This window comes from Glandiceps talaboti, chromosome 2 (assembly GCF_964340395.1).
Source record: "Glandiceps talaboti chromosome 2, keGlaTala1.1, whole genome shotgun sequence".
Classification (NCBI taxonomy): Eukaryota; Metazoa; Hemichordata; class Enteropneusta; family Spengelidae; genus Glandiceps; species Glandiceps talaboti.
Window position 1 is genome coordinate 201,059 of NC_135550.1, and position 27,576 is coordinate 228,634.

Genomic DNA, 27,576 nt, shown 5'->3' on the forward strand with positions numbered 1-27,576 from the left:
ATCCTGTCACGTATCATTTCTTCGCGTAGGGCACCATATTTACAATGTTCGGCCAGTCCGTATAGCGCCGTAATGAAACTGTCAACGGATTCGCCTGGCTCTTGTTTACGGTTGTTGAATTTCGCCCGTTCGAAAATGACATTTCGGCGGACTATGAAGTAGTTTTCGAACTTACTTTTAACGACTGTGATGTCTGCGAGTTGCTCTTCGGTGAGTTCAAAGGACGGCAGGATTTCATCCGCTTTATCTCCCATTGTGTAGAACATAGTATTGACTTGCGGCGACCCATCTTTGGCTGACAGACCGGATGCGATGCAGAATCGATGAAACCGCTGGATCCACTTCGGCCATTCGTTTGGCTTTGAAAAGTCAAATCCATCTGGTGCTGATACTTGAAACGATGCCATAGTTTTCTAGTATCCCACTTCTGACACCATGTTATGTTGGGGACATATTAGTTAGAAAAACACGCAAAGGTTGAACGCGAACATGAACTTTATTGAACTGCATCATTGCAGAATCTACTAGAATAACGTTACATCCAATCGAGGCTAACACGAATAGTGGGGGTTTTATGATAGAGGGCGATATCAGTACAATGAGTTGCATCGTGTGACTGGCCTTAACTCAACTAACAGTTTCCTTGAACACAACTTTGGATGGATATTTTGGTACAGGAGTGTCAATGTTGTGTCAAACTGGACCTTATTACTCTGTCAAAGACCCACATAAACGAATGTTACATCGCTTATCCATCATGATAATGTCATATATTCAACTGAAGTTCATGTACTACGTGTGTATATATATATATATATAGTATAGAGCACTGTCTTAGCAGATTGATACTCACCGAGTTATATATATATATATATATATATATATATATATATATATATATATATATATATATATATATATATATAATTTACACTGCCAAGAAAGGAAAGTTGAACTTTGTTCATAGCAAAAGGTATGTAGAGCTGATGACTTCGTTAACGTACATGTTTGTAAATGTCAGCGCAACTGAAAAGGACAAGAATATGTCAAGATTGGGTTGCATTTTCAAGCTGAGTAATTTGTATTAAATCGTAATTTCACACAGTATATCTGTGTTATGCTGTCATTATTGCTAACGGTTGCAGGCTTTTACATGTAATATTTAACAGAAAACTAGCGAAAGCCTGTAATTTTCTTCACATTCCAGCACACCAGTTTGTTTATGTATGTACATGTAGCACCCTCCTTGTTGGTGACATGTTATAATGTAGTAGGCCCGGCCGGCCCTTCGAAATTTGGGATCGTAATTAGACCTTGTAATCGGCACAGATTTCCTGGCATACATGTTAAGCTTTTACGACCACTCAGTTTGTGACTCGTTGCATATTTTATTTGGACTTGGAGTAACAAAATATTTGGTATTTTATTAGCAAACCCATTCGTTTGTAGGTGTATGTCAGATGTATTTATTTTACTAAAACATGGCATTTGTAATGTAAGTGTATTTTATATTTCCATGGAAGCCACTCTCCAATTTTAGATAATCTGTCTTACAATGGATAGAACTAGTGCATATATGCCAAAAGTAAAGGAATTTTTATTTTTGTTCTTTGAATTTTACATAAATTTGGCCAAATAATGCATAAAATGGTGATTTAGGTTACCATGGCAATAGATGTTCCTAAAGTGATAACTATTTTTGAACTCAGCACAACAAACTACCCAATATAGGGTGGTCAATATGAAATAAACTATGTTATAATTAAATTTATCATGTTATTTTCCAGATATGTAGATGTTTAACCAATACAACATTTTTTACTCTACTCTGTTTCCATGGAAACAGCTGTCCTATTTTAGGCAATTTGTGTTACAATAGATAGCCCCATGTCATATATGTAAAAAACTTCTTCATTAATTTTCATTTCTTTCCATGTTTTTTGTCAAATTTTGAAAAATCATCTACATATTATGGTGATTTTGGTTACCATGGCAACGGATGTTAATAAAATGACCCCTTATTTTGAACTCGGCATAAAAAACTACCCCAGGTAGGGTGGTTAATATTCAAATAAACTCGATTATTACAAAAATTATTATTATTATATAATATTATTTAATTATTTAATTATTATTATTATTATTATTGATTGATTGATTGATTGATTGATTGATTGATTGATTGATTGATTGATTAATCAGTTGGTTGGTCGGTCGGTCAATCGGTTTATTAATTTATTGGTTCGTGAATATACATAGTATTGCATATACGAAGTATATTTTCTAAGTAGGTCTCTTTTGATGTCTGTCTGATGTATATAAACAGTGTACGTACTTCCATACAAACCACAATATTCATTTCTGATCTCAATCCTTGCAGATTCTTGTATATTTCATCAGTGCAGAGTTTGGTTCTATACCTGGTATCCAAGGTCTCTTCGTTTCCTGTCTCTTTGCTGGCACTCTTAGGTATAACTACAGTATCCATGTATATTACCCGACTATCATTGTTTGATAATACTTTATTCTTTCGTGCTATCTTGCCTACTGGAATTGGAACATTAAAAGACCTTGTCATAAAAACAAACAAACAGATAACAGTTGTAATTTTACCTATGATAAACACTATATTCATGATGCTACAAAAAGTTCGATGACATTGGAAAAGTAGATTGGAGAGCTGGAGACAGATGGGGTGTGCTGGGATCATGGAAAATATTCATACATTTCCACATCTTTATTTACTCCACAGTAATGTACTCAGGTACAGTTTACCTACTTTTGTCTTCAGCAAAACATGGTGGAAGAATGAGCACAAAAATAGTGTCTTTCAAATTCCCAAAGTCATACTTGTGTAACTCTTCAACATCATAAGCTTAAGCTGTTGATCATATATGAGATTTTATTACCTTCCTCAGTACGATGTCATCAAGTTTAAATGCCTTGATAGCTGTGACGTTGGAGGATATTGTGAAACCATGGAGACGATGGAGGGCTTTCAAAAAGAGGACGGAAGTCTATGAAAATGATGCCCGGGACACCGTCATGTCCAAAATTCTAAGTGAGTATATAAAACGATTACTTCGTTCTGCAATGGTGGCTGTGGACTAAATTGTATGTAAGATTGCTGAAATATGAAATACATAATACTGAGAGGAGACTGGGTATATAAAAACAAGGTATCAGAGAGTGTTCATTTGATCATAATCAGTGAGGTGATTTGTGACATCAGAAAACCTCGACTGGCAGCATAAGTTTTGTGAGATTATGTTATTTATATAGTGGCCCTGACACACAGACCATGGATATAATTAGATCATCTAGTTTGTTTTCGTATCATTTCAAAGTGTAATTGTTTCTGCCTGGAATTATTTAAACAGGAACTTCGCTCCAAGATATAAAGGCATTTTCATGAACTTTGGGTTATAATTAATGGTTTATTAAAATTGTTCGTAGCAGTCAGAGACTGAATTGCGACAACTTCACAAAACTGATAAATTTAAAATATAGCAAACATTAAAACCTTTACATTTCATGTTAAGACAGAATCAAAATAACTTTACACAGTTACAACTAACAAAAGGGCACGGCAACGGACACACACGAAGACACTAACCACTGAACCATTTAAAATGCTTCTAACAAGTGTGTTTGTCATCATTCCATAGTTTAATCATGTAAGGAATTGCACTTTTAGCATATCTCTGTACGTATCCTAGGTAGAGATAGTTGCCGAGAATTACGTAATTCAAGGCCGATTTCATCGCTACGTTCCTGGAGTCATATCATGATTTTACATCACCTACATTACACGTACATGTGATTTCAGAGAAATATCACGTTGAAGTTGTCTCCCACGTTGTGATCTTTATGAGCTAATAGGAATCAGCAGAACTGTTTATGCAACGGTTCAAAATGAATACTCGTGACCCCTGACCTAAAGCCTGAAATGAAAACATCAAGACCAGTTCATGAAAATGCCTTATTTCCTGGAGCGGTGTTCTCCTTTACTATTGAACTGTTTCTTCAACAATTTCCACTTTGTTGTTCAGTGATCGTCTATGGAGTGATTTCAATTGGTTTAACCTATTTGGCATCCTACATGGGTTCTCTGGTTACCATGGCAAATACTATATTTGGTACATTTGGTGGTCCTCTACTTGGTGCCTTTACTCTGGGAATGTTTTATAAAAGAGCAAACTCATGGTAAAGTATTTATTAGTTTGTGTATGCATCGACGTTACATTGTGAAATAAAATACACTTAAAGTTTGCAAGGGCCGGCTATGGCGCCTCATTGGGGCCTTTATTATGTACAACTTATTTGATTCGTCTCAACAACTTATTTGGCAACTCGACATCTTATTTGATTCGTCTCAAAAACTTATTTGGCAACTCGACATCTTATTTGATTCGTCTCAACAACTTATTTGGCTCCTCGATAACTTATTTGACTCGCCTCAACAATTTATTTGGCTCCTCGATAACTTATTTGCCTCAACAACTTATTCGGCTCCTCTATGGCGCTTCATTGGGGCCTTTATTATGTACATCTTATTTGACTCGCCTCGACAACTTATTTGGCAACTCGACATCTTATTTGACTCGCCTCGACAACTTATTTGGCAACTCGACATCTTATTTGATTCGTCTCGACAACTTATTTGGCAACTCGACATCTTATTTGATTCGTCTCGACAACTTATTTGGCTCCTCGATAACTTATTTGCCTCGACAACTTCTTTGGCTCCTCGACAACTTATTTGACTCGCCTCGACAACTTCTTTGGCTCCTCGATAACTTATTTAGTCAACATGTATGACGTTCTCTTGTAGGCGATATTTTAGCATCCCTAGCTCCCCTTCAGTAAATATGTGCTCTCTTGCGCAAACGTCACTTCGCGTCATACAAAATCTGCTGTTACGTCAAAGAGCATCATCAAAGTTTTGTGCAGTGTTTTTGACGAGTGACTGGTGGGTCCTCACAATGTTGACCCGGAAACGCGGAAGTAAATGTTATATAACCAAAGTATACGTTCTAAATATGTTGGAGAAAGAGATCAAACAGAGCTGTCCGAGAGGAGAGAGGACATAATGACGGCGTACCACTTTATCTCGAGAAGGAAACAACAGAGTATCGGATACGTCACGTGTGTCTAATCTGTGGAGATTACATGTACTTTGTCACAGGTAGAGATATTTAAACTTTATCTAAATATTCAATACGCTATTTATTATTTAATTATTTGTTGTGATCCCGTCCATTATTACTGTCTGACGATCGTTCTGTGTACGTTCACGGTGACACAGCACAGTCGGTGTCACTTGTGAGCTAATAGTTCTATTCAGGCATCGTCATATTCAAAATATACCGTCAGCATTGATAATAGTTTTGAATATCGTAAATACCAAATAACACCATTACTTATGACCCATCACCATTCTTGAATAGGATTAAGGGGTCGGTCAGTTCCTTCGGCCTGGGGGTGGGGGGAGGGGGTCACCCTGTTTTTGAAATTGGCAGTGGGGGGGGGTCATGCTGTTTTCAAAATTGTGGATAGGGGGTCATTGTGTTTTGGATTGTGATGGAAGAAAAAAATCCTCTTTCTACAATGGCATATAGCCTTGTCTGAAATGTGGTACATGTCAATATTTGTTCTTCTCCATGTTTCTTACATGATTTCTTTAATATTCCTTATTAGTTCACGCATAACAATAAATATACATATACATGTATTACCTAGCTACCACACTAGTTACAGAACATGTCATGTAAATGCTTGGCTGTTTCACAATCAGTGCTTCACTTATATTGCACTTTGGGGCAAAAGTGAACTTGAAGGTTTTGTAATGGTAATCTTCATAGATAGTTTATAAAAGAAGTTAATCTAAAATGTTCCTTACTCGTCACTATGAACTTGTCAGAAGGGATTAATACACTTTCTATTTTGGACACTACATGTTATTGACACTACAAATCACCACATCTCATCAGATTCCAGTTTCTATTATACACTCGGTATGACAATTCCTAAAGTTCTCTAACATACCTGTGACTTTACTTTACATGCAATATTAATGCCACTATACCAATGTTACAGGGCCATTTTTATGTGACATGGGAAACTCATTTAAAACTTACATTTACGTTAGCTATTCGAAGCTTGGAAATATTACCTCAAAGGCAATGAATAACGTAAACATTGTCTTAATAGAAGCCAAAAACTGCAGATCTGCCAGGGGGAAAACCCCAAGGACTCCCTCACCCCCAGAGGCCACTCTTGCATTCAACCAACAATCAGATGCACCAACAACCTGTCATAATGGTATTGAACTTTTCTTAAATATTTTCACCCAATTGTAATTTGAGATGATATTGTCTATTAAAGATGTGAAATGTTTGCCAAGGTAGTCTAACATTGCCTTAAACTCCAAATCTCCCCTACCAATGATACTACCAGTAGATGTGCTGACCTTTACTACATGTATTTAATGATGCCATTTAACTTTTTAACTTTAAGAACATATTTCAACCCTATGTAAGTTATAAAGAATAGTTTCTGATACTTGATGGTACTGTCTTGTAAAGCATGGATTGAGTTATTGCTTGAAAGGGTCTGAATAGCCTAAAAAATGGCTTTTATAAGAGTAAAAATCCTCCAGGGCTTCTAGAGGGAGACCCCCTTGGACACCCCCCCCCCCCACATGAGATGGACATATCCCAGTCTCAAGCTCTTCCCCTCTTACTGTCAAGATGTAAGTAAAAAACCTCCAGGGCTTATAGACCCCATAGGACCCCCCCCCCCCAATGAGATATACATATTCCCTGCTAAAGTTTTCCCATACCTTTCACTGTCAAGATTCTATTAAACTCCTTTTGGCCCTGTGTAGTCAATAATTATAATTATGATAGTGCTAACCCGGGATCTTATAAAGTAGATGCAAGACAGTCAAGCAGTCCACACTGAGTCATAATCAAAAAATACCTGTTATGTGAATATCATATATATATATATATATATATATATATATATATATATATATATATATATATATATATATATATATATATATATATATATATATATATATATATATATATATATATGGGGGGTGGGGGGTCAGCATGTTTTTGGTTTTACAGATAAGGGGGTCAGTGACTTTTTGTCGGCCCAATTAAAGAATCCACCCCCCCCCCCCTCCAGGCTGAAGAAACTGACCGGTCCCTAAGCTCACAAGTGACTTTAAACTGTAATCATTAGCACATTCCTGATGTTGACTAAATTGTGTGTTTTGTTTAACTGTTAGTTGTCAGCCCCAACAATTTTGGTTGAATAGTCTGCACATACTTTAGTGTAGTTACACGAGTATTATACTGAGGCTCAGTACAGAGTGCAATAGTGGCAAATGTTTGAGTGATAAATATCACAAATTATTATGATAAATGTCATCAGTGACTGAAAGTGAAATAGTGTTTGGAAGTTTTTATTTTTTCGAACCAACAATTTTGTCTTGACCCTTTTGAACTTTTAAGGTCATGTCCCCAGATAACCAGCTGTGAAAATGTAACGAGATTAATACATGCGATACTGAGCTGCCAAGTGAATCTGTTTACAGGGACATGATGATGATGAGTGATAAATGCCAATGTTGTTATTTTGAGTTGTTATTTCCCTTTCCATTTTGTAGAGTGTAAAGTTGTAGTAGTGTTTATTTTCATTTTTCAATTCCAAAATAATTTACATTCATTGCAGGTTAATGCAAGCAATAATATCCAAACTGAAAGTTGTCAAATTGAGAAACATGTAATTCTACTTATGTTTTTTTTTTAGCCGGGGGGATGTAAAAAGTGACCCTCCCTCAATTTTCTTTCTCCAACAAATGACCATGCCCTGTAAAAAGATTTCAATGAAAAACATTTTTAACTGCCTCTCTGTGGCATAGTTGTTAGAGCTCAAGATTAGTCGTCAGGAGGTCCTGGGTTCAATCCCACTAGAAACAGATAATTTTTCTGTAGTAAGATCCCACCACATTGATAATTTTTAAAGGCATCACAGTTTGTGTTTGTATCAAAGCCTGTGTTTTGATCTATTGGCTGAGCTGAAGGCCGGAACTACCAAAGCCTAGATGGAGTGCACAACTGACAACCCCAGGGCTGATTGGTCAACATCTCAACTCCACCACATTATTACCAATATCTTGTAATGTTGTTCCCCCATTACTACTGTGAGACCCACTCTGCTCCTCACACCAATTTCCATTTTCTAAACTATGGCCCTCCCTGAGGACCCATTTGGAAAAAGTACCCCCCCCCCCACACACACACACACCTTATTATTTCTTAGGGCTCTATTACATAGCTATTCTGTCACCAATTTCAACTATTGGTTCCTATGTTGAGTGGTTTTTTTCATGTTCATTTTGAGATTAAAAATGATGATTCAACATTGCTCTGTTTGATGTTTTATGTTGACAGGTCAGCCTTCAAAGTTGTATTACTCGACAAATCCAGTTCCTTCTCTACACATGAGACATACAGTGTTACAATCCCCATCCACAGGCAGAATGGAAAGATATGAACAAACCATGCAGAGGTCAGAAAAAAACTCAGTGGACATCAGAGAGGTTCCCTTCTACATATTTTCCAGCAATAAAATTAAACCAGCTGATTCAGTAGCGAGTTTAATAGACACCGAGACTTTAAAAGAGGGACATCGCACCATTTCAACACAGACAGTGCAGTGGTACAGATATTTCTCATGCAGAGATAATGAGACTTTATATATAGAGATTAATAATTTGAGAAATGCACCGAGACGGACTCAACAGAATCAGGAACAGTTTACTGTTTTTACTAAACCATTGATGCTAATAATGAAAAGGTGAAGTTTTATACCGGACTTAAATTTCACGACAATAATGACTGTATTATATTCAGTCTGGTTGAAAGGTACATGTACAGTATTTACTAAATTTCAATAAGTATTGTTGGCAATGACAAAACTTAGCTTGAATTTTTGATTAGCTTAAAGCATAATTAGAATCGTTTGTGGCAAAGTATCCTGTTTCATCCTACTGCACTTCAGTTTTGTATCCTTTCCTGGATGCTTCTTCAGGCTGACTGATGACACTCGTGCCCTTAGTTGTTTTCATTACTTGTGTAATGACTCCTATTGAAAACCCCTCACTCACTTGTATTCTCTTTGGCTGAATGAAGAATTAAAATAATCTTTGGGAATTTATAAGTAATGGCCACCTATGCCTGAGTCCACTGTATTTTGAGACCCACATTTAGTAATTAGAGTCAACTAAGGGTAGCAATATTAGAATAAAATTGGGCATACCTATTAATTTGTGTTGTTTTGAAATATATACAAGGCCAAAGTACTAAACACCTATCACATCAGTATGCAGACATAGTAGCTAAGATGAAATGTAAGTCACCAGGCGTTCATCTTATAAATAAATATTTCTAGTTAATCACAGTTGTAGTTGTTGTTCTAAATAACCCCTCATTATCTCCTTTTAACTTTCTATTTTCACTTGTGGCCCATTGTCTTAACTTACATGTACACACAGTTATACATATGAGCATGTGTCCATAGGTGGATGCATGGTTAGTATACTCCTTTTTTACGGATTTCTCTACAAAATCATTGTTTCAACCACTATATTTCCATCATTGGTCTCACTCTTAGATAGTATAGTACTGCCTATGTTTCACATTTTACTGGCTACATTTAAAATTAGCTACATCCCTATGTACATCCATCCATCCATCCATCCATTCACCCACCCACCCATACATTACATTACATTACATTACATTTCATTACAGTACATTACATTACATTACATTACATTACATTACATTACATTACATTACATTACATTACATTACATAATGTATAGAAACATGAAATAAATCAAATTGAAAATTATATTTTAATATAAAAAACTTGCATACCCAACAAGGTAAGTATTACATCAGAATATTACATGATCATTCACAGTCAACAACAGTAACACATGTCAAATTCTCAGGATATAAAGCTGCAGGGCAGCAACTCAATATTCCATTCAGATGTAATGAAGGAGTTTACACAAGACTGGATCTTTCAGTCTACAGATCCTCAAGTAAAGTACTGTAACAACAATGTAGAATGTGCTGCTCACACTAATATACTGAGGATAAATCATATGAATTCAAATTGTCCACCATCTTGATTTCCATAGGTTCTTCTTATAGAATTCTTTGAATACAGCAGATTACCACTACCTTGAACATGCTAGACTGTTTATAGCATGGAAACAGTATGATTGCACTAAAGAAAAGCATACACACATATCTGCTTTATAGTGATGTGACTAAAATACACAGGAAAGGACTCTTCAATTCTTCAGTCAAGCTATTTTTGTCTATAATCATACACACTACCTTAAAGTGGCCATACATGGATGAGGATTTATTTTGAATTGTTTATTTATAAAACAATGTTATCATGGCTTCCTTCAATGTGAAATAATACTGACCAAGTCTATGTAAGTCATTACATTGTAAAAAGCTAAAATAATGTGTAAAAAGTTTGATATTGTACATACAATAACAAACATGTTATACATTTATTAATCTTTCAGAATTTGAGTTACAAGCAAAGGACTTAACATATGTTGTTTCACATTGTTTTATAAATTTAAAATCCAAAATAAATAGCTAATCCTCATATCCATATGGCCATTTTAATCCAGTTCAGTGACTGACTGACTATAAAATATACTTTTTACATAATGGATACAGCAACTGTCTTACACCGATTTTCATTGATTAACTAACACATACTCTTTTAACTGGATTCATAGACTGGGATTCAGAGACTGACATACACTAAGTTTCAATGATTGTTCAGTGACTGTCTGACTTGCACAGAGTCACTAATAAAGTAACCAGTAGGCTTTGTCCCAGTCTAGTCTACAAATGTAGCTGTTTTTGATTTTCACAGATGCCTCAATTCAAGCTAAAATAATAATGCAGCTAAATTGTTACACACAAAAAACAACTTCTTACAAATAATCACCACACAAAAATATGCAAAACACAATTCACAGACATGTCTGGTTTTGCATAAAAATGGGGTGCTTTAATAACCAGCAAGATCAGAACTAAATGTATTAAATTGATTAAACAAAGCACTCCACCTTTCTATTACAGTGAAAAATGGCAGAAAGGTACTGAAAACGGTGAGCTAGAAAATGATAAAACTTTGGAATTGCAAAACTTGAAAATTGTCTGTACACTGAGTAACTGCAACCCTGGTGAGATTGTCTGTAGACTGAGTATGTGTAACCATGGCATGATAAGATTGCCTGTGGACTGAGTAACTGTGACCATGGCAATAAAATATTGTCTGTACCCTGATTAACTGCAACTGTGGTTGCAGTTAATCAATTATTATTGCAGTTAATTAATTTTGGTTCATCTAAGGCTTGTTTAACACCATGAGCACAGCATTCACCAAGACCAGCCATGTAATCAGTGAGCTGCTACTATCTTTCCACCAATCTCAACAATCACTCATGGATTCAGTGGTTTCTTTATCAAGTGCTGACAATACAGGACCTAAAATAAATATATATTTTGTTAGCAGGTTACTAAAATATTGATTAGATATTTTATGCCTATATCAAAATAAGCTATGGTAAAATATTGTTTCTATTCATCTATGGCATGTTTATTTAGATCTACTGATCCGACTAAATGGTAATACACGGACCCCCATTAGTCGTATCAGTAGATATTTACACTCACGGTATAATGCGTTAATTTGGGCAAATAGTGAGTTTGTTTTAGCAAGCTACTAATTAATGCAAAGCTGATAAACTCAGATAAGACATCGATATCAGGTAGGAAATAGAAAAAAACAGTGAGAGGAAACAGTATTTAAAACTTTATTTGAAATATACAAAAAATAATATTAGAAATCCGGAAAATCGCGAGTACAAAATTGATCATTAGTCCTTTACCCTGTGGCATCAGAAAAAGGAGTCGAGTGACAAGCATTATTCTTAGAATACTTTTCAGTAGGCTAGAGGTACCGTTGTATCATGACCCGGAAATACATCAGACGGTATGCATACCACTCAGAAACCATACGTTGTTGCTCGAGAGTATCACAAATCTCACTATACAAGACACATCGTTATTATCCATATTTATATCAATAATCAGATATCGATCTGTGGAATATCCTAGAGGCATGCAATCAATTTGTGTCAGGATGGGTGAAACTTGAAAGAAGTGTTAAATACGTTAGTATGTCCACAATGCTAATGAACTCCGACTCGTACGACGACGACGACTACTACTACTACTAGTACACGTGGCGAGGCACTGCCACAGGTAAGATTTTCGCCTATGTTTTCAATTGAAAACTAATTTGAAGTGCAGTGGTTATATCTACATAAACTATAGAATTTATATACTATTCCTCATATATGTAGCATCACTTCACAATGTCAACGAAGGTACGTGCTGACACTATTTTTGAAGGACCACCCTTCTCCGCCTTCCCACATCCCAATCAAGTATTACATTGTGCCAGCAGTTTTGAAGTTGAAAGAAGCATCATTGCTATGTAGCACACATTTATTTAACGAGCTCACTTAGTTGTTGTATCACACTGTTGTTTATCATTTTTAAAAAAAACATCATGTTGATAAGATACATGTATACACAAACAGCTGGCACTGATTCAACACACATTCATACATCCCATAATGATCACATCACTTTTATAAGAAACAAATATAGAATACATGTGTGCAGTCTAGTGTTTGAATATGCTTTGCACTCCATGCATAATATAAACAGAAGTCTACATAATAATCATCTCTATGCCGAGTAATTGTAATGTTTTTGTATTGCATGATAATATTGAGGATAAATCAATTGTCCCTAATCTTAATTGATTTTGAGATTCTCGTCCTAGAAATTATGGAGTAAAACAAACTGAGATTCACTGTGTCAGGTGTTTTCATGTGAAACATGCCATAGATGAATAGAAACAATATTTTACCATAGCTTATTTTGATAAAGGCATAAAATATCTAATCAGTATTTTAGTAACCTGCTAACAAAATATCTATTTATTTTAGGTCTTGTATTGTCAGCACTTGATAAAGAAACCACTGAATCCATGGGTGATTGTTGAGATTGGTGGAAAGATAGTAGCAGCTCACTCATTACATGGCTGGTCTTGGTGAATGCTGTGCTCATGGTGTTAAACAAGCCTTAGATGAACCAAAATTAATTAACTGCAATAATAATTGATTAACTGCAACCACAGTTGCAGTTAATCAGGGTACAGACAATATTGCCATGGTCACAGTTACTCAGTCCACAGGCAATCTTACCATGCCATGGTTACACGTACTCAGTCTACAGACAATCTCACCAGGGTTGCAGTTACTCAGTGTACAGACAATTTTCAAGTTTTGCAATTCCAAAGTTTTATCATTTTCTAGCTCACCATTTTCAGTACCTTTCTGCCATTTGTCACTGTAACAGAAAGGTGGAGTGCTTTGTTTAATCAATACATTTAGTTCTGATCTTGCTGGTTATTAAAGCACCCCATTTTGATGCGAAACCAGACATGTCTGTGACTTGTGTTTTGCATATTTTTGTGTGGTGATTATTTGTAAGAAGTTCTGTTTTTTACAATTTAGCTGCATTATTATTTTAGCTTGAATTGAGGCATCTGTGAAAATCAAAGACAGCTACATTTGTAGACTGAGGACAAAGCCTACTGGTTACTTTATTAGTGACTCTGTGCAAGTCAGACACTGAACAATCATTGAAACTTAGTGTATGTCAGTCTCTGAATCCCAGTCTATGAATCCAGTTAAAAGAGTATGTGTTAGTTAATCAATGAAAATCGGTGTAAGACAGTTGCTGTATCCATTATGTAAAGAGTATATATTATAGTCAGTCATTGATAACCATTGAAACTCTACACATGTCAGTTACTGAACTGGGTTAAAATGGCCATATGAGGATTGGCTATTTATTTTGGAATTTGAATTTATAAAACAATGTGAAACAACATATGTTAAGTCCTTGTTTGTAACTCAAATTCTGAAAGATTAATAAATGTATAACATGTTTGTTATTGTTTGTACAATATCAAACTTTTTACACATTATTTTAGCTTTTTGCAATGTAATGACTTACATAGACTTGGTCAGTATTATTTCACATTGAAGGAAGCCATGATAACATTGTTTTATAAATAAACAATTCAAAATAAATCCTCATCCATGTATGGCCACTTTAAGGTAGTGTGTATGATTATAGACAAAAATACCTTTACTGAAGAATTGAAGAGTCCTTTCCTGAGTATTTTAGACACATCACTGTAAAGCTGATATAATAATAATAATAACTATATTGCCACATATAAACGTAAAAAGTTTACAATGGAAGTCGGTGTGGTTTCGTAGTCAAAACACAAAAGATACAAGAACTAGGATATAATACAATGACAGACACAAATAAAAAGGCAGTGACTAAAAAATGTTCTGATCTAAGGACCTGCTAAAAACTCTGTTTAGTGTGTGTATGGCCGTGGGGTAGAAACTTTTACTGAAACGATTTGTACGTGATTTAATTGCTCTATACCGTGACCCAGAAGGCAGTAATTCAAACATATTGTGTGCAGGGTGAAATTCATCTTTGATTATTGATTTTGATTTCCTCATTGTGCGATCGATAAAGAGTGATTCAAGGGAAGGAAGGTCTGCCCCAATAATTGAAGACGCGGTTTTAACAACACTGTTTAGCTTATCATGGTCTCTACTAGTAATATTGCAATACCAGACAGTGAACGAGAATGTGAGAATACTTTCGACTACTGCACGGTAAAATTTGACCGTGATCGTTTTGCTGACACCGAAACTCTTTAGGCGACGGAGAAAGAAAAGACCATGACGGGCTTTCTTTACGACGTTATCTACATGCATTCCCCACTTAAGATCATCTGAAATAAGTGTACCAAGAAACTTAAACATTTCAACAATATTGACCTGTTTACCGTGAACCGATAGTGGAATGTGTTTCGTACTGTGTTTTCTAAAGTCTACAATAATTTCCTTGGTGTGTGTATGCTTTTCTTTAGTGCAATCATACTATACCGTTTCCATGCTATAAACAGTCTAGCATGTTCAACGTAGTGGTAATCTGCTGTATTCAAAGAATTCTATAAGAACTTATGGAAATCAAGATGGTGAACAATTTGAATTCATATGAGTTATCCTCAGTATATTAGTGTGAGCAGCACATTCTGCATTGTTGTTACAGAACTTTACTTGAGGATCTGTAGACTGAAAGATCCAGTCTTGTGTAAACTCCTTCATTACATCTGAATGGAATATTGAGTTGCTGCCCTGCAGCTTTATATCCTGAGAATTTGACGTGTGACTGTTGACTGTGAATGATCATGTAATATTCTGATTTAATACTTACCTTATTGGGTATGCAAGTTTTTTATATTAAAATATAATTTTCAATTTGATTTATTTCATGTTTCTATACATTATGTAATGTAATGTAATGTAATGTAATGTAATGTAATGTAATGTACTGTACTGTACTGTACTGTACTGTACTGTACTGTACTGTAATGAAATGTAATGTAATGTAATGTAATGTAATGTAATGTAATGTAATGTAATGTATGGGTGGGTGGGTGGATGGATGGTTCTACATAGGGATGTAGCTAATTTTAAATGTAGCCAGTAAAATGTGAAACATAGACGGTACTGTATTATCTAAGAGTGAGACTCCTAAATTAGCCCAATGATGGAAATATACTGGTTGAAACAATGATTTTGTAGAGAAATCCTTAAAAAGGAGTATACTAACCATGTATATGGACACATGCTCATATGTATAACTGTGTGTACATGTAAGTTAAGACAATGGGCCACAAGTGAAAATAGAAAGTTAAAAGGAGATAATGAGGGGTTATTTAAAAACAACAACTACAACTGTGATTAACTAGAAATATTTATTTATAAGATGAACGCCTGGTGACTTACATTTCAGCTTAGCTACTACGTCTGCATACTGATGTGATAGGTGTTTAGTACTTTAGCCTCGTATATATTTCAAAACAACACAAATTAATAGGTATGCCCAATTTTATTCTAATATTGCTACCCTTAGTTGACTCTAATTACTAAATGTGGGTCTCAAAATACAGTGGACTCTGGCATAGGTGGCCATTATTTATAAATTCCCAAAGATTTTTTAATTCTTCATTCAGCCAAAGAGAATACAAGTGAGTGAGGGGTTTTCAGTAGGAGTCATTACACAAGTAATGAAAACAACCTCTATGGGCACGAGTGTCATCAGTCAGCCTGAAGAAGCATCCAGGAAAGGATACAAAACTGAAGTGCGGTAGGATGAAACAGGATACTTTGCCACAAACGATTCTAATTATGCTTTAAGCTAATAAAAATTCAAGCTAAGTTTTGTCATTGCCAACAATACTTATTGAAATTTAGTAAATACTGTACATGTATCTTTCAACCAGACTGAATATAATACAGTCATTATTGTCGTGAAATTTAAGTCCGGTATAAAACTTCACCTTTTCATTATTAGCATCAATGGTTTAGTAAAAACAGTAAACTGTTCCTGATTCTGTTGAGTCCGTCTCGGTGCATTTCTCAAATTAATAATCTCTATATATAAAGTCTCATTATCTCTGCATGAGAAATATCTGTACCACTGCACTGTCTGTGTTGAAATGGTGCGATGTCCCTCTTTTAAAGTCTCGGTGTCTATTAAACTTGCTACTGAATCAGCTGGTTTAATTTTAATGCTGGAAAATATGTAGAAGGAACCTCTCTGATGTCCACTGAGTTTTTTCTGACCTCTGCATGGTTTGTTCATATCTTTCCATTCTGCCTGTGGATGGGAATTGTGACACTGTAAGTCTCGTGTAGGGAAGGAATTCTGTCTGGATTTGTCGAGTAATGGTAATAATGTGGTGGAGTTGAGATGTTGACCAATCAGCCCTGGGGTTGTCAGTTGTGCACTCCATCTAGGCTTTGGTAGTTCCGGCCTTCAGGTCAGCCAATAGATCAAAACACAGGCTTTGATACAAACACAAACTGTGATGCCTTTAAAAATTATCAATGTGGTGGGAAAAATTATCTGTTTCTAGTGGGATTGAACCCAGGACCTCCTGACGACTAATCTTGGGCCCTAACAACTATGCCACAGGGAGGCAGTTAAAAATGTTTTTCATTGAAATCTTTTTACAGGGCATGGTCATTTGTTAGAGAAAGAAAATTGAGGGAGGGTCACTTTTTACATCCCCCCCCCGGCTAAAAAAAACAAGTAGAATTACATGTTTCTCAATTTGACAACTTTCAGTTTGGATATTATTGCTTGCATAACCTGCAATGAATGTAAAACATTTTGGAATTGAAAAATGAAAATAAACACTACTACAACTTTACACTCTACAAAATGGAATGGGGAATAACAACTCCAAATAACAACATATTGGCATTTATCACTCATCATCATGTCCCTGTAAACAGATTCACTTGGCAGCTCAGTATCGCATGTATTAATCTTGTTACATTTTCACAGCTGGTTATCTGGGGACATGACCTTAAAAGTTCAAAAGGGTCAAGACAAAATTATTGGTTCGAAAAAATAAAAACTTCCAAACACTATTTCACTTTCAGTCACTGATGACATTTATCATAATAATTTGTGTTATTTATCACTCAAATGTTTGCCACTATTGCACTCTGTACTGAGCCTCAGTATAATACTCGTGTAACTACACTAAAGTATGTGCAGACTATTCAACCAGTTAGCTTGATATCTCACCCAAAACATTTTGAACAATTATGGGGAAATTGTTGGGGCTGACAACTAACAGTTAAACAAAACACACAATTTAGTCAACATCAGGAATGTGCTAATGATTACACTTGTGATCTTAGTCATGATATTCACATGACAGGTATTTTTTGATCATGACTCAGTGTGGACTGCTTGACTGTCTTGCATCTACTTTATAAGATCCCAGGTTAGCACTATCATAATTATAATTATTGACTACAAAGGGTAAATATATTCCAAAAGGAGTTTAATAGCATCTTGACAGTGAAAGGTATGGGAAAGCTTGAGCAGGGAATATGTATATATCTTATGGGGGGTCCTATGGGGTCTATAAGCCCTGGAGGTTTTTTACTCTGAAAAGTCAATTTTGAGACTATTCAGGCCCTTTCAGACAATAATTTCCAAGCTTTACAAGACAACACCAACATTTAAAAAGCAACTACACAGGGTTGAAATACTTTTGAAATATACTTTGATAGCATCTTGACAGTAAGAGGGGAAGAGCTTGAGACTGGGATATGTCCATCTCATGGGGGGGGGGGGTCCAAGGGGGTCTCCCTCTAGAAGCCCTGGAGGATTTTTACTCTTAAAGAGATTTTTTAGGCTATTCAGACCCTTTCAAGCAATAACTCAATCCATGCTTTACAAGACAGCACCATCTAGTATCAGAAACTATTCTTTATAACTTACACTAAGGGTTGAAATATGTTCTTAAAGTTAAACAGTTAAATGCATGGCATCATTAAATACATGTAGTAAAGGTCAGCACATCTACTGGTAGTATCATTGGTAGGGGAGATTTGGAGTTTAAGGCAATGTTAGACTACCTTGGCAAACATTTCACATCTTTAAAAGACAATATCATCTCAAATTAGAATTGGGTGAAAATATTTAAGAAAAGTTCAATACCATTATGACAGTAAAAAGGTTGTTGGTGCATCTGATTGTTGGTTGAATGCATGAGTGACCTCTGGGGTGAGAAAGTCCTTGGGGTTTCCCCCTGGCAGATCTGCAGTTTTTGGCTTCTATTAAGGCAATGTTTAGGTTATTCATTGCCTTTGAGGTAATATTTCCAAGCTTCGAATAGCTAACATAAATGTAAGTTTTAAATGAGTTTCCCATGTCACATAAAAATGGCCCTGTAACATTGGTATAGTGGCATTAATATTGCATGTATAGTAAAGTCACCGGTATGTTAGAGAACTTTAGGAATTGTCATACCGAGTGTATAATAGAAACTGGAATCTGATGAGATGTGGTGATTTGTAGTGTCAATAACATGTAGTGTCCAAAATAGAAAGTGTATTAATCCCTTCTGACAAGTTCAGAGTGACGAGTAGGGAACATTTTAGATTAACTTCTTTTATACACTATATGAAGATTACCATTACAAAACCTTCAAGTTCACTTTTGCCTCAAAGTGCAATATAAGTGAAGCACTGATTGTGAAACAGCCAAGCATTTACATAACATGTTCTGTAACTAGTGTGGTAGCTAGGTAATACATGTATATGTATATTTATAGTTATGCTTGAACTAATAAGGAATATTAAAGAATTCATGTAAGAAACAGGGAGAAGAACAAATATTGACATGTGCCACATTTCAGACAAGGCTATATGCCATTGTAGAAAAGGATTCTTTTCTTCCATCATAATCCAAAACACAATGACCCCCTATCCACAATTTTGAAAACAGCATGACCCCCCCCCCCCCACACTGCTAATTTCAAAAACAGGGTGACCCCCCCCTTCCCAATCCACCGCCCGCCCCCCCCCCCCACCCCCAGGCCGAAGGAACTGGCTGATCCCTTAATCCTATTCAAGAATGGTGATGGTTCATGAGTAATGGTGTTATTTGGTATTTACGATATTCAAAACTATCATCAATGCTGACGGTACATTTTGAATATGACGATGCTTGAATAGAACTATTAGCTCACAAGTGACACTTACTGTGTTGTGTCACCGTGAACGTACACGGAACGATCGTCAGACAGTAATAATGGACAAGATCACAACAATTACATTGAATAATAAATAGCTTATTGAATATTTAGATAAAGTTTAAATTTCTGTACTGTGACAAAGTAAATGTAATCTCCACAAACTAGACACGCGTGACGTATCCGATACTCTGTTGTTTCCTTCTCGAGATAAAGTGGTACGCCATCATTATGTCCTCTCTCCTCTCAGACAGCTCTGTTTGATCTCTTTCTCCAACATATTTAGAACGCATACTTTGGTTATGACATTTACTTCCGCGTTTCCGGGTCAACATTGTGAGAACCCATTAGTCACTCTTCAAAAAACTACACAAAACTTTGATGATGCTCTTTGACGTAACAGCAGATTTTGTATGACGCAAAGTGACGTTTGCGCAAGAGAGCTCATATTTACTGAAGGGGAGCTAGGGATGCTAAAATATTGCGTACAAGAGAACATCATACATGTTGACTAAATAAGTTATGGAGGAGCCAAAGAAGTTGTCGAGGCGGGTCAAATAAGTTATCGCGGAGCCAAAGAAGTTGTCGAGGCGAGTCAAATAAGTTGTCGAGGCAAATAAGTTATCGAGGAGCCAAATAAGTTGTTTAGACGAATCAAATAAGTTATCGAGGAGGCAAATAAGTTGTTGAGACGAATAAAATAAGATGTCGAGTTGCCAAATAAGTTTTTGAGACGAATCAAATAAGTTGTACATAATAATGGCCTCATTGATGCGCCATAGCCGGCTGCTAGAGTGTTAATATTGTGTGGGTTGTGGACTGCGTGTCGCTGTGGGGAAGTGAATGAAACTGTTGTGTGGGTTGTGTGTCGCTGCAGGTTTGGGGGTAACTTATTGTGTAGGTCACACACTACATGTACATCCAATATTCAATAGAACCTATGTTCTGGTTAATTGCACACACAATTTTGTGTATTTACCCCCCCCCCCCCCCGAAAATAAATAGCACCAATAGCATTGTAGCACAACTGTACAGTTTGTAAAATTGTTTATCCACATGCTGATCCATACTAGATATGTGTTCGTTAGCTGAATGATTATCCAGTTGACTATCCAGCCCTGTTGTTTTCTTTGCAATACATGCGATCATTTGGCTGTTGCTATGGGCGTGGTCATGCTGCTAGACATATTTACATACATTTTTGGAATGTTTATTCATTTGTCTATTAATCCCTGTTATCTTTGTGAAATACACAATCGTTTGGCTGTTGTTATGGGCGTGGTCATGGTTGCTAGGGCCAATTATGTCAAAATATTTTTAACAAAATCTGCAGAATATCACTTCTAGAAACATCTCATCAAAGTCAGTCTCATCGTCCAACTACCTTTTTTGCCCTAATTTGCATACCACTGATGGGATCATCATGCCGTGAACAATTCTTAATCTAAACACCCTTAAGAATTGTTCCCACCAAATTTTAGACCAATCTGCCTAGTAGCTTTTGAGTTTAAATTTTTTGACCAAAAATCACATTTTTTGACCAAAAGCACATACCTGTGATGCGATCATTTTCCTTTGAACAATTTCCCAGCGAGACACAAGTAATGTCCCCACCAAATACCAAGGCAATCGGTCTGGTGGTTTTTGAGTTTAAGTCATACACACATACATACAGACCGACAGACATCACACCATGCCTATAGCACTACTGAACCTTATCAGTTCAGTTGTGCTGAAAAATGATTAGTTAGCATAGCATTGACTTCAGAAAATATCCCAATTCCACTATGACAGAACTTTCAATGATTACATAAGACTATTTACTGTAACAGAGATGACTGTAGACCAACTTATCTCTCAAACAACTCTTAACAGGAAGTGGTGTCCTGTTGTTTTGAAAACATTAAGTCAAGTTTATGGCTGAAATCTATCTTATACAATCAAATTAGTCTGACTAGTTACACAACGGCTCCAACACACTAGCCTGTCCACAGTAAGATGACAAGGACACTACATCAGTAGTTAGGCCCTAGTTACATCACCAAGGAACAGAAAGGAATGGTGGAATAGCCACAGTCTTGAAACTAAATAATTGAATAATCAGTACATCCAGTAATTATGTCTCTATTATTGTCACAACACAGCTTCCTGTACTGTCATGTCATTACTAAACCAATCATCATCATAGTGAGGATGATTACCATAGAATTGACTGAATACTTATGTGCTCATACAGATTATTTACTACATGTATATGAATTCATTTGTCATTATTTTTTGTAAGCTTATATTTGTTTTGGTTGATTTTATTCAAATAAGTTTTGTTTTGAACGACCCGCAAATCGACCTGCAGATCAAACCGCAGTTCAGCCTGTCGGCCCGCAAAATAATGATACTGGTTGGGGGCCAGATCATTAATAATTCAATGTAGACATCATACCGCCATCCTGACACCCATTCTAACTTGACCAGAATTGAAAATTACTTCAGACAGCACAATCAATTTCAAATCAGTATGTAGCAGTATTTAGTGCAATGAATACAAAGCCAGTGCGTAGTAAGGAAAAAAAAGTTCTTTTTTTTTAAATATTAGCACAACTGACCTGTCATGTTCGGTAGTATTTTAGGTCTCAAGAATTGTGTGTGTGTGCGCGCGCACATTCGTATGTATGTATGTATGTATGTATGTATGTAAGTATGTATGCCAATACCCATCAGTGTAAAACACCACTCATAAATATTCATTGTGCAATATATTCTGCTGACTTCCAAGATGCAATGTCCCACAGCAAAGACACCCTATGAAGGCACAAGATCAACTTGATGTTTCTCCAAAATTACAAGTAATTGTAGGTGATGTAAAATCATGAAATGACTCTCCTGAACCCATAGTTTATAGAAATGACTTCATTTCCTGGTCAAACCTGTAAACTCTCGAGTTTTGGTTTAAAAAATCCAAACTTGGCGGATCTGCATACTAAAAGGAATACCTTCTTTACAAAATAATAACTTGGATTTCAATATCAGTTGTGCACAACACCATTGCAGGCACTATTTTTTGTTTTACTTTTAGGGGAACATTGATTGGTGAATTAGTTGGTTTTGGTCTTGGTGTATGGGTTAGTGTAGGTGCCATTATCTATGCAGACATGTTGGATGAAGTAATATCATTTTACAAGGTAACACGAACAGACTCAACCATAAATAAAGTGTGACATTTGTGTCTACTTCTCTGCTGCTGTTACATATAGCTTTCATTACAATCTTGCATCTTGTTTTTGCTGTATCATTTCCTTCATTACTTGACCAACCAAATTGTTGCGTCTTTACCTATGTTCATCATTCCTTCTGACTAACCAAATTGTTGCTTCTTTACAGTTGTCCTTAATAATGCCTTCTGACCACCCAAATTGTTGCTTCTTTACAGTTGTCCTTAATGCCTTCTGACCAACCAAATTGTTGCTTCTTTACAGTTGTCCTTCATGTGGTATAGTGCATTTACTTTCCTTTGCACCATAGTTCTTGGTATACTATGTAGTGAACTGCTTAGGTGTTTCATAAAAGAAGAACGGCACAAGAAGGTTGACCCATTGCTTCTTGCAACGTTTCTACGGTATGTACTGTGTGTGAGGAATAGTTTGTTTCCGAATTCTAAAAATTGATGCCTCAACAAAAATAATACTACCCATGTAATTAGGATATTTTATCGTTACATGTAAATGTTCACACACATTTGAAATATTCACACTTATTGGATAACCTAGAGTAAATGGTTTTGTTGAAATCAAATGGTATCAAATATCGTTTTATCACCAGAAGTTTATGTAGCCAGAGAAAAGTGCTGACAAAGTTGAACTCGATGTGATATTTGTCCAATTCTTCATTTGCATTTACCGTGTATTATCTCTTACAGCAGTACATTGACCATGTTAGAGTAAATTCAAAATAATAATAATAACAATAATCCAATCGAGCGGATAATGTAAAAGTAGTAACATTCAATGAATTATGCAGCCTTGAAAAAAAATGGAATTGCATCCCAAAGGAAACTTTTCTCTTTCAATACAGTTATTGATTAAATTGTAAGATGCATACCTTTATATCATTTCAGGCCCAAAGTCAAGAAAACACCAAAGTCCATGGAGATAAATGAAGCAGATGAGGAGATCATTGAAAATTTGGACAGTGATTTATATGATAAGATAATGATGAATGATGAATTCAGTATGAACCAGTATGACATGGGAGAAAGAATAACTGGTGTTTTGAAAATTGATTAGTCTTAGTACTTTTTACATGAGCACATTTTACTGAGTGTGAATGTATGGTAGATGCCATATAAAACATTTGGGTATAACAACACTCGAAGCATGCACACTATTTCTTGAGTATAACATCACAAAGTAGTATCTCCTATAAGAAAATGGCAGAAATGTTTTGCTTCTTTATTAGGTTCAGCAGTGCTATAGGCATGGCAAAATGAGTGTGTGTAAACAACTTAAAGTTAAAAATAGCAACAATAGCGTTGCAGCACAACTGTATGGAGTTTTTAAAAATGTTAACCCACATGCTGATCCATGCCAGGTATAGGGGTTCATTTGCTGAATGGTTATCCAGTTGCCTATCCAACCCTGTTGTTATCTTTGCAATATACACGATCATTTGGCTATTGCTATGGGTGTGGTCGTGTTGCTAGACATATTTGCATACATTTTTTGAATATTCATTCACTTGTCTATGAATCCCTGTTATCCTTGCAATATACATGACCAAGTGGCTGTTGCTATGGGTGTGATATGATGATGATTTTATTTGGGTAAAAAGTTATACAAGTACATATTAAAATACAAGGATAAAAAATCACCGAGGTTAACACATAAAAGTATTTGTGGTGTGGTCCTGTTGCCAGGTATATTTGCATACATTTTTCAAATGCTTATTCATTTGTCTTAATCCCTGTTGTTATCTGTGCAATATCTGTGATCATTTAACTGTTGTGCCATGAGTGTGGTCTTGTTGCTAGGCTAGGCATGTTTGCATACATTTTTTGAATGTTCACTTGTCGAAGAATCCCTGTTGTTATCTTTGTGAAATACACCAGTTTGGCTGTTGCTATGGGCGTGGTCAAGGTTACTAGGGCCAATTTTCCAAAATCTTTGACAAAATCTGCAAAAAATAACACTTCTAGAAGCATCTCACCAAGTTTCAGTCTCATTGACCGAGTACTTTTTGAGATATGTTTTTGACCAAAATTCACATTTGTATTACCTAATTTGCATATCACTGATGACATCATTATATGCTTAATATTGCTTCGTCTATACACCCCCAGATGCATCTCCATTAAATTTCAGTCTAATCTGAGCTGCTGAGTAGTTTAGGAATTAAAGATTTTTACCAAAGAGACACATTTTAGCTGTAATTTGCATATCACTGATGGCATCGTCATGTGATGAACAATCCTTAATCTAAACACCCTTAAGAATGTTCACACCAAATTTCAGACCCATCTGCCCAGTAGCTTTTGAATTTGAATTTTTTGACCAAATCACACCGGTGGTAAGATCATTTTGATTTGAAGAATTTTCCAACTAGACACCCAAGGTAATACATCCACCAAATATCATGGCAATCAGTCCAGCAGTTTTGACTTTAGTTTTTTACAAACACAGACAATGAGTGCAATTATTACTAGCAACAAGGCCACACCCATAGCTACAGCCAAATGGCGTCCATTGCAAATATAACAGGAATGAATGGGCAAGTGAATAACAATTCCAAAATGTATGCAAATATGCCTAGTAACAAGACCACACCCATAGCAACAGCCAAATGATGGCATATATGGTAAACATAAATACCAAAACTGTACAGTTGTGCTACAATGCCATTGGTGTTATTTTTACCTCCCGTAAGGGTACGGGAGGTATTAAAAGGGGAATGCCTGTCTGTCTGTCTGTCTGTCTGTATGTCTGTGAAACCATTTTCTAAAAATCGGCTGGCTCAATTGTAATGAAATTTGGGCTATATAATCTTTAGGGTAATAGCGGGACCTGATTAGGTTTTGAGCAAGATCTGTTAATGTTTAATTAGAGAAATTTGCATATTAATGAAATCAACTAATTATGCAATATCTTAAGACTGCATACTTCAATTTCAATATAATTTAGTATATTCGTTAAACATAACATACATTTGTCCTATGAAATTCGTTGATGGTATCTTACAGCGTTAATGAATATTTTGCATAATTAATTATTTTTGGTAATTAGGCTATATCTTAAGAATACATACTTCAAATTCAACATGATTTAGTACATACGTTAACCATAAGAAAACACATATGTCCTATCAATTTTGTTGATGCACCGTACAGTGTTAATGAATAATTTGCATAATTAATGATTTTCGGTAATTAGGCTATATCTTAAGAAAACATACTTCAATTCCAATATAATTCAGTACACACGTTAACCATAACAATTGCATATGTCCTGTAAAGCTTGTTGGTGTACCTTTCAGTGTTAATGAATAATTTGCATAATTAATGATTCTTGGTAATTAGGCTATATCTTACGACTGCATGCTTCAATTTCAATATAATTCAGTACATACATTAACCATAACAAATTGTAAAAAGATAGAAAAACGCTACTTTTTGAATACATAGCGATGTTATTAAAATCGTTATTTACATGATGATTCCTTGCATGCACGATTTAAATTGATGGTTCACTAAAGTGACTGTACACTGACTCCTTGCTAATATGTATCTAATATCTCTATTGTACGCTGGCTTAACTTTGAATAAAAATGTGTCGAGATAAAAATTGTAACTTTTTGCAGCAAATTAAAAATTCTTTGTGCAGGAAAGTACAAAAGAAATGCACACATTTACTGTGCATTTTCCACGAGTAATAGTAGTCTTGACAGTCTCCTTCATTTGAAGATAGCAAGACGCAGTTATAATGTCAGCGAGTGAAACTCAAAAGAAAAGACGGAAAGTCATTCAATGAGAGGTCGCCTGCTATGCTGCATGTAGTGACTCCGAAGAGGCGCTCGATCTCATTTACATCTTGTTCCTTATATTAAAACATTTCATACTGATAAAATGGCAGATCTCTTTTTGGAATATTTGGTGGCCCTAGGTACGCAGTTTAAGATCCACTCTTTGAAGATCCACTTTCAAAAATTGTGTTCGACGTTGTCTTTGGTTAGTCCCTGCGGACGAAGTCCGGAACGGGGACTTATGGATTGGGTTCCATCTGTCCGTGCGTCCGTGCGTCCGTGCGTCCGTCCGTCCATCCGCAGCTGTTTCTTGGAGATGCCTGGACCGATTTTTTTCAAACTTGGTACAGGGGCAACATACTATGGCATACATATGCACGTCAATTTGTTTTATGATACGATCCAATATGGCCGCCTAGCAACCATTTTGTTTGCGAATTTTCATGTCCAAAGCCATAACTCAGACATGCTTGAACAGATCTCATTCAAAGTTGGTATTAGGACAGTGTTCTATGACATACATGTGTATATCCATTTTCGTCGTGATACGATCCAATATGGCTGCCTGCCAGCCATTTTGTTTGTGAATTTTCCATATCCAAAGCCATAACTCAGACATGCTTAAACAGATCTCATTCAAAGTTGGTATTAGGACAGTGTTCTATGACATACATCTGCATATCCATTTTCGTCGTGATACGATCC

The 27,576-nt window shown here is 35.8% G+C and overlaps 1 protein-coding gene across 1 annotated transcript in view; it reads left to right on the plus strand.

The window, feature by feature from the left end:
• LOC144453394 (sodium-dependent multivitamin transporter-like) overlaps positions 1 to 24,143 on the plus strand; it is a 123,712-nt gene extending 99,569 nt beyond the window's left edge. The window contains exons 10-15 of the mRNA XM_078144677.1: positions 2,381 to 2,469; positions 2,919 to 3,061; positions 4,053 to 4,206; positions 22,937 to 23,042; positions 23,337 to 23,476; positions 23,975 to 24,143. Coding sequence (XP_078000803.1) covers positions 2,381 to 2,469; positions 2,919 to 3,061; positions 4,053 to 4,206; positions 22,937 to 23,042; positions 23,337 to 23,476; positions 23,975 to 24,143 — 801 coding nt within the window. The remainder of the gene's footprint in view (positions 1 to 2,380; positions 2,470 to 2,918; positions 3,062 to 4,052; positions 4,207 to 22,936; positions 23,043 to 23,336; positions 23,477 to 23,974) is intronic.
• The last annotated feature ends 3,433 nt before the right edge of the window (positions 24,144 to 27,576 follow it).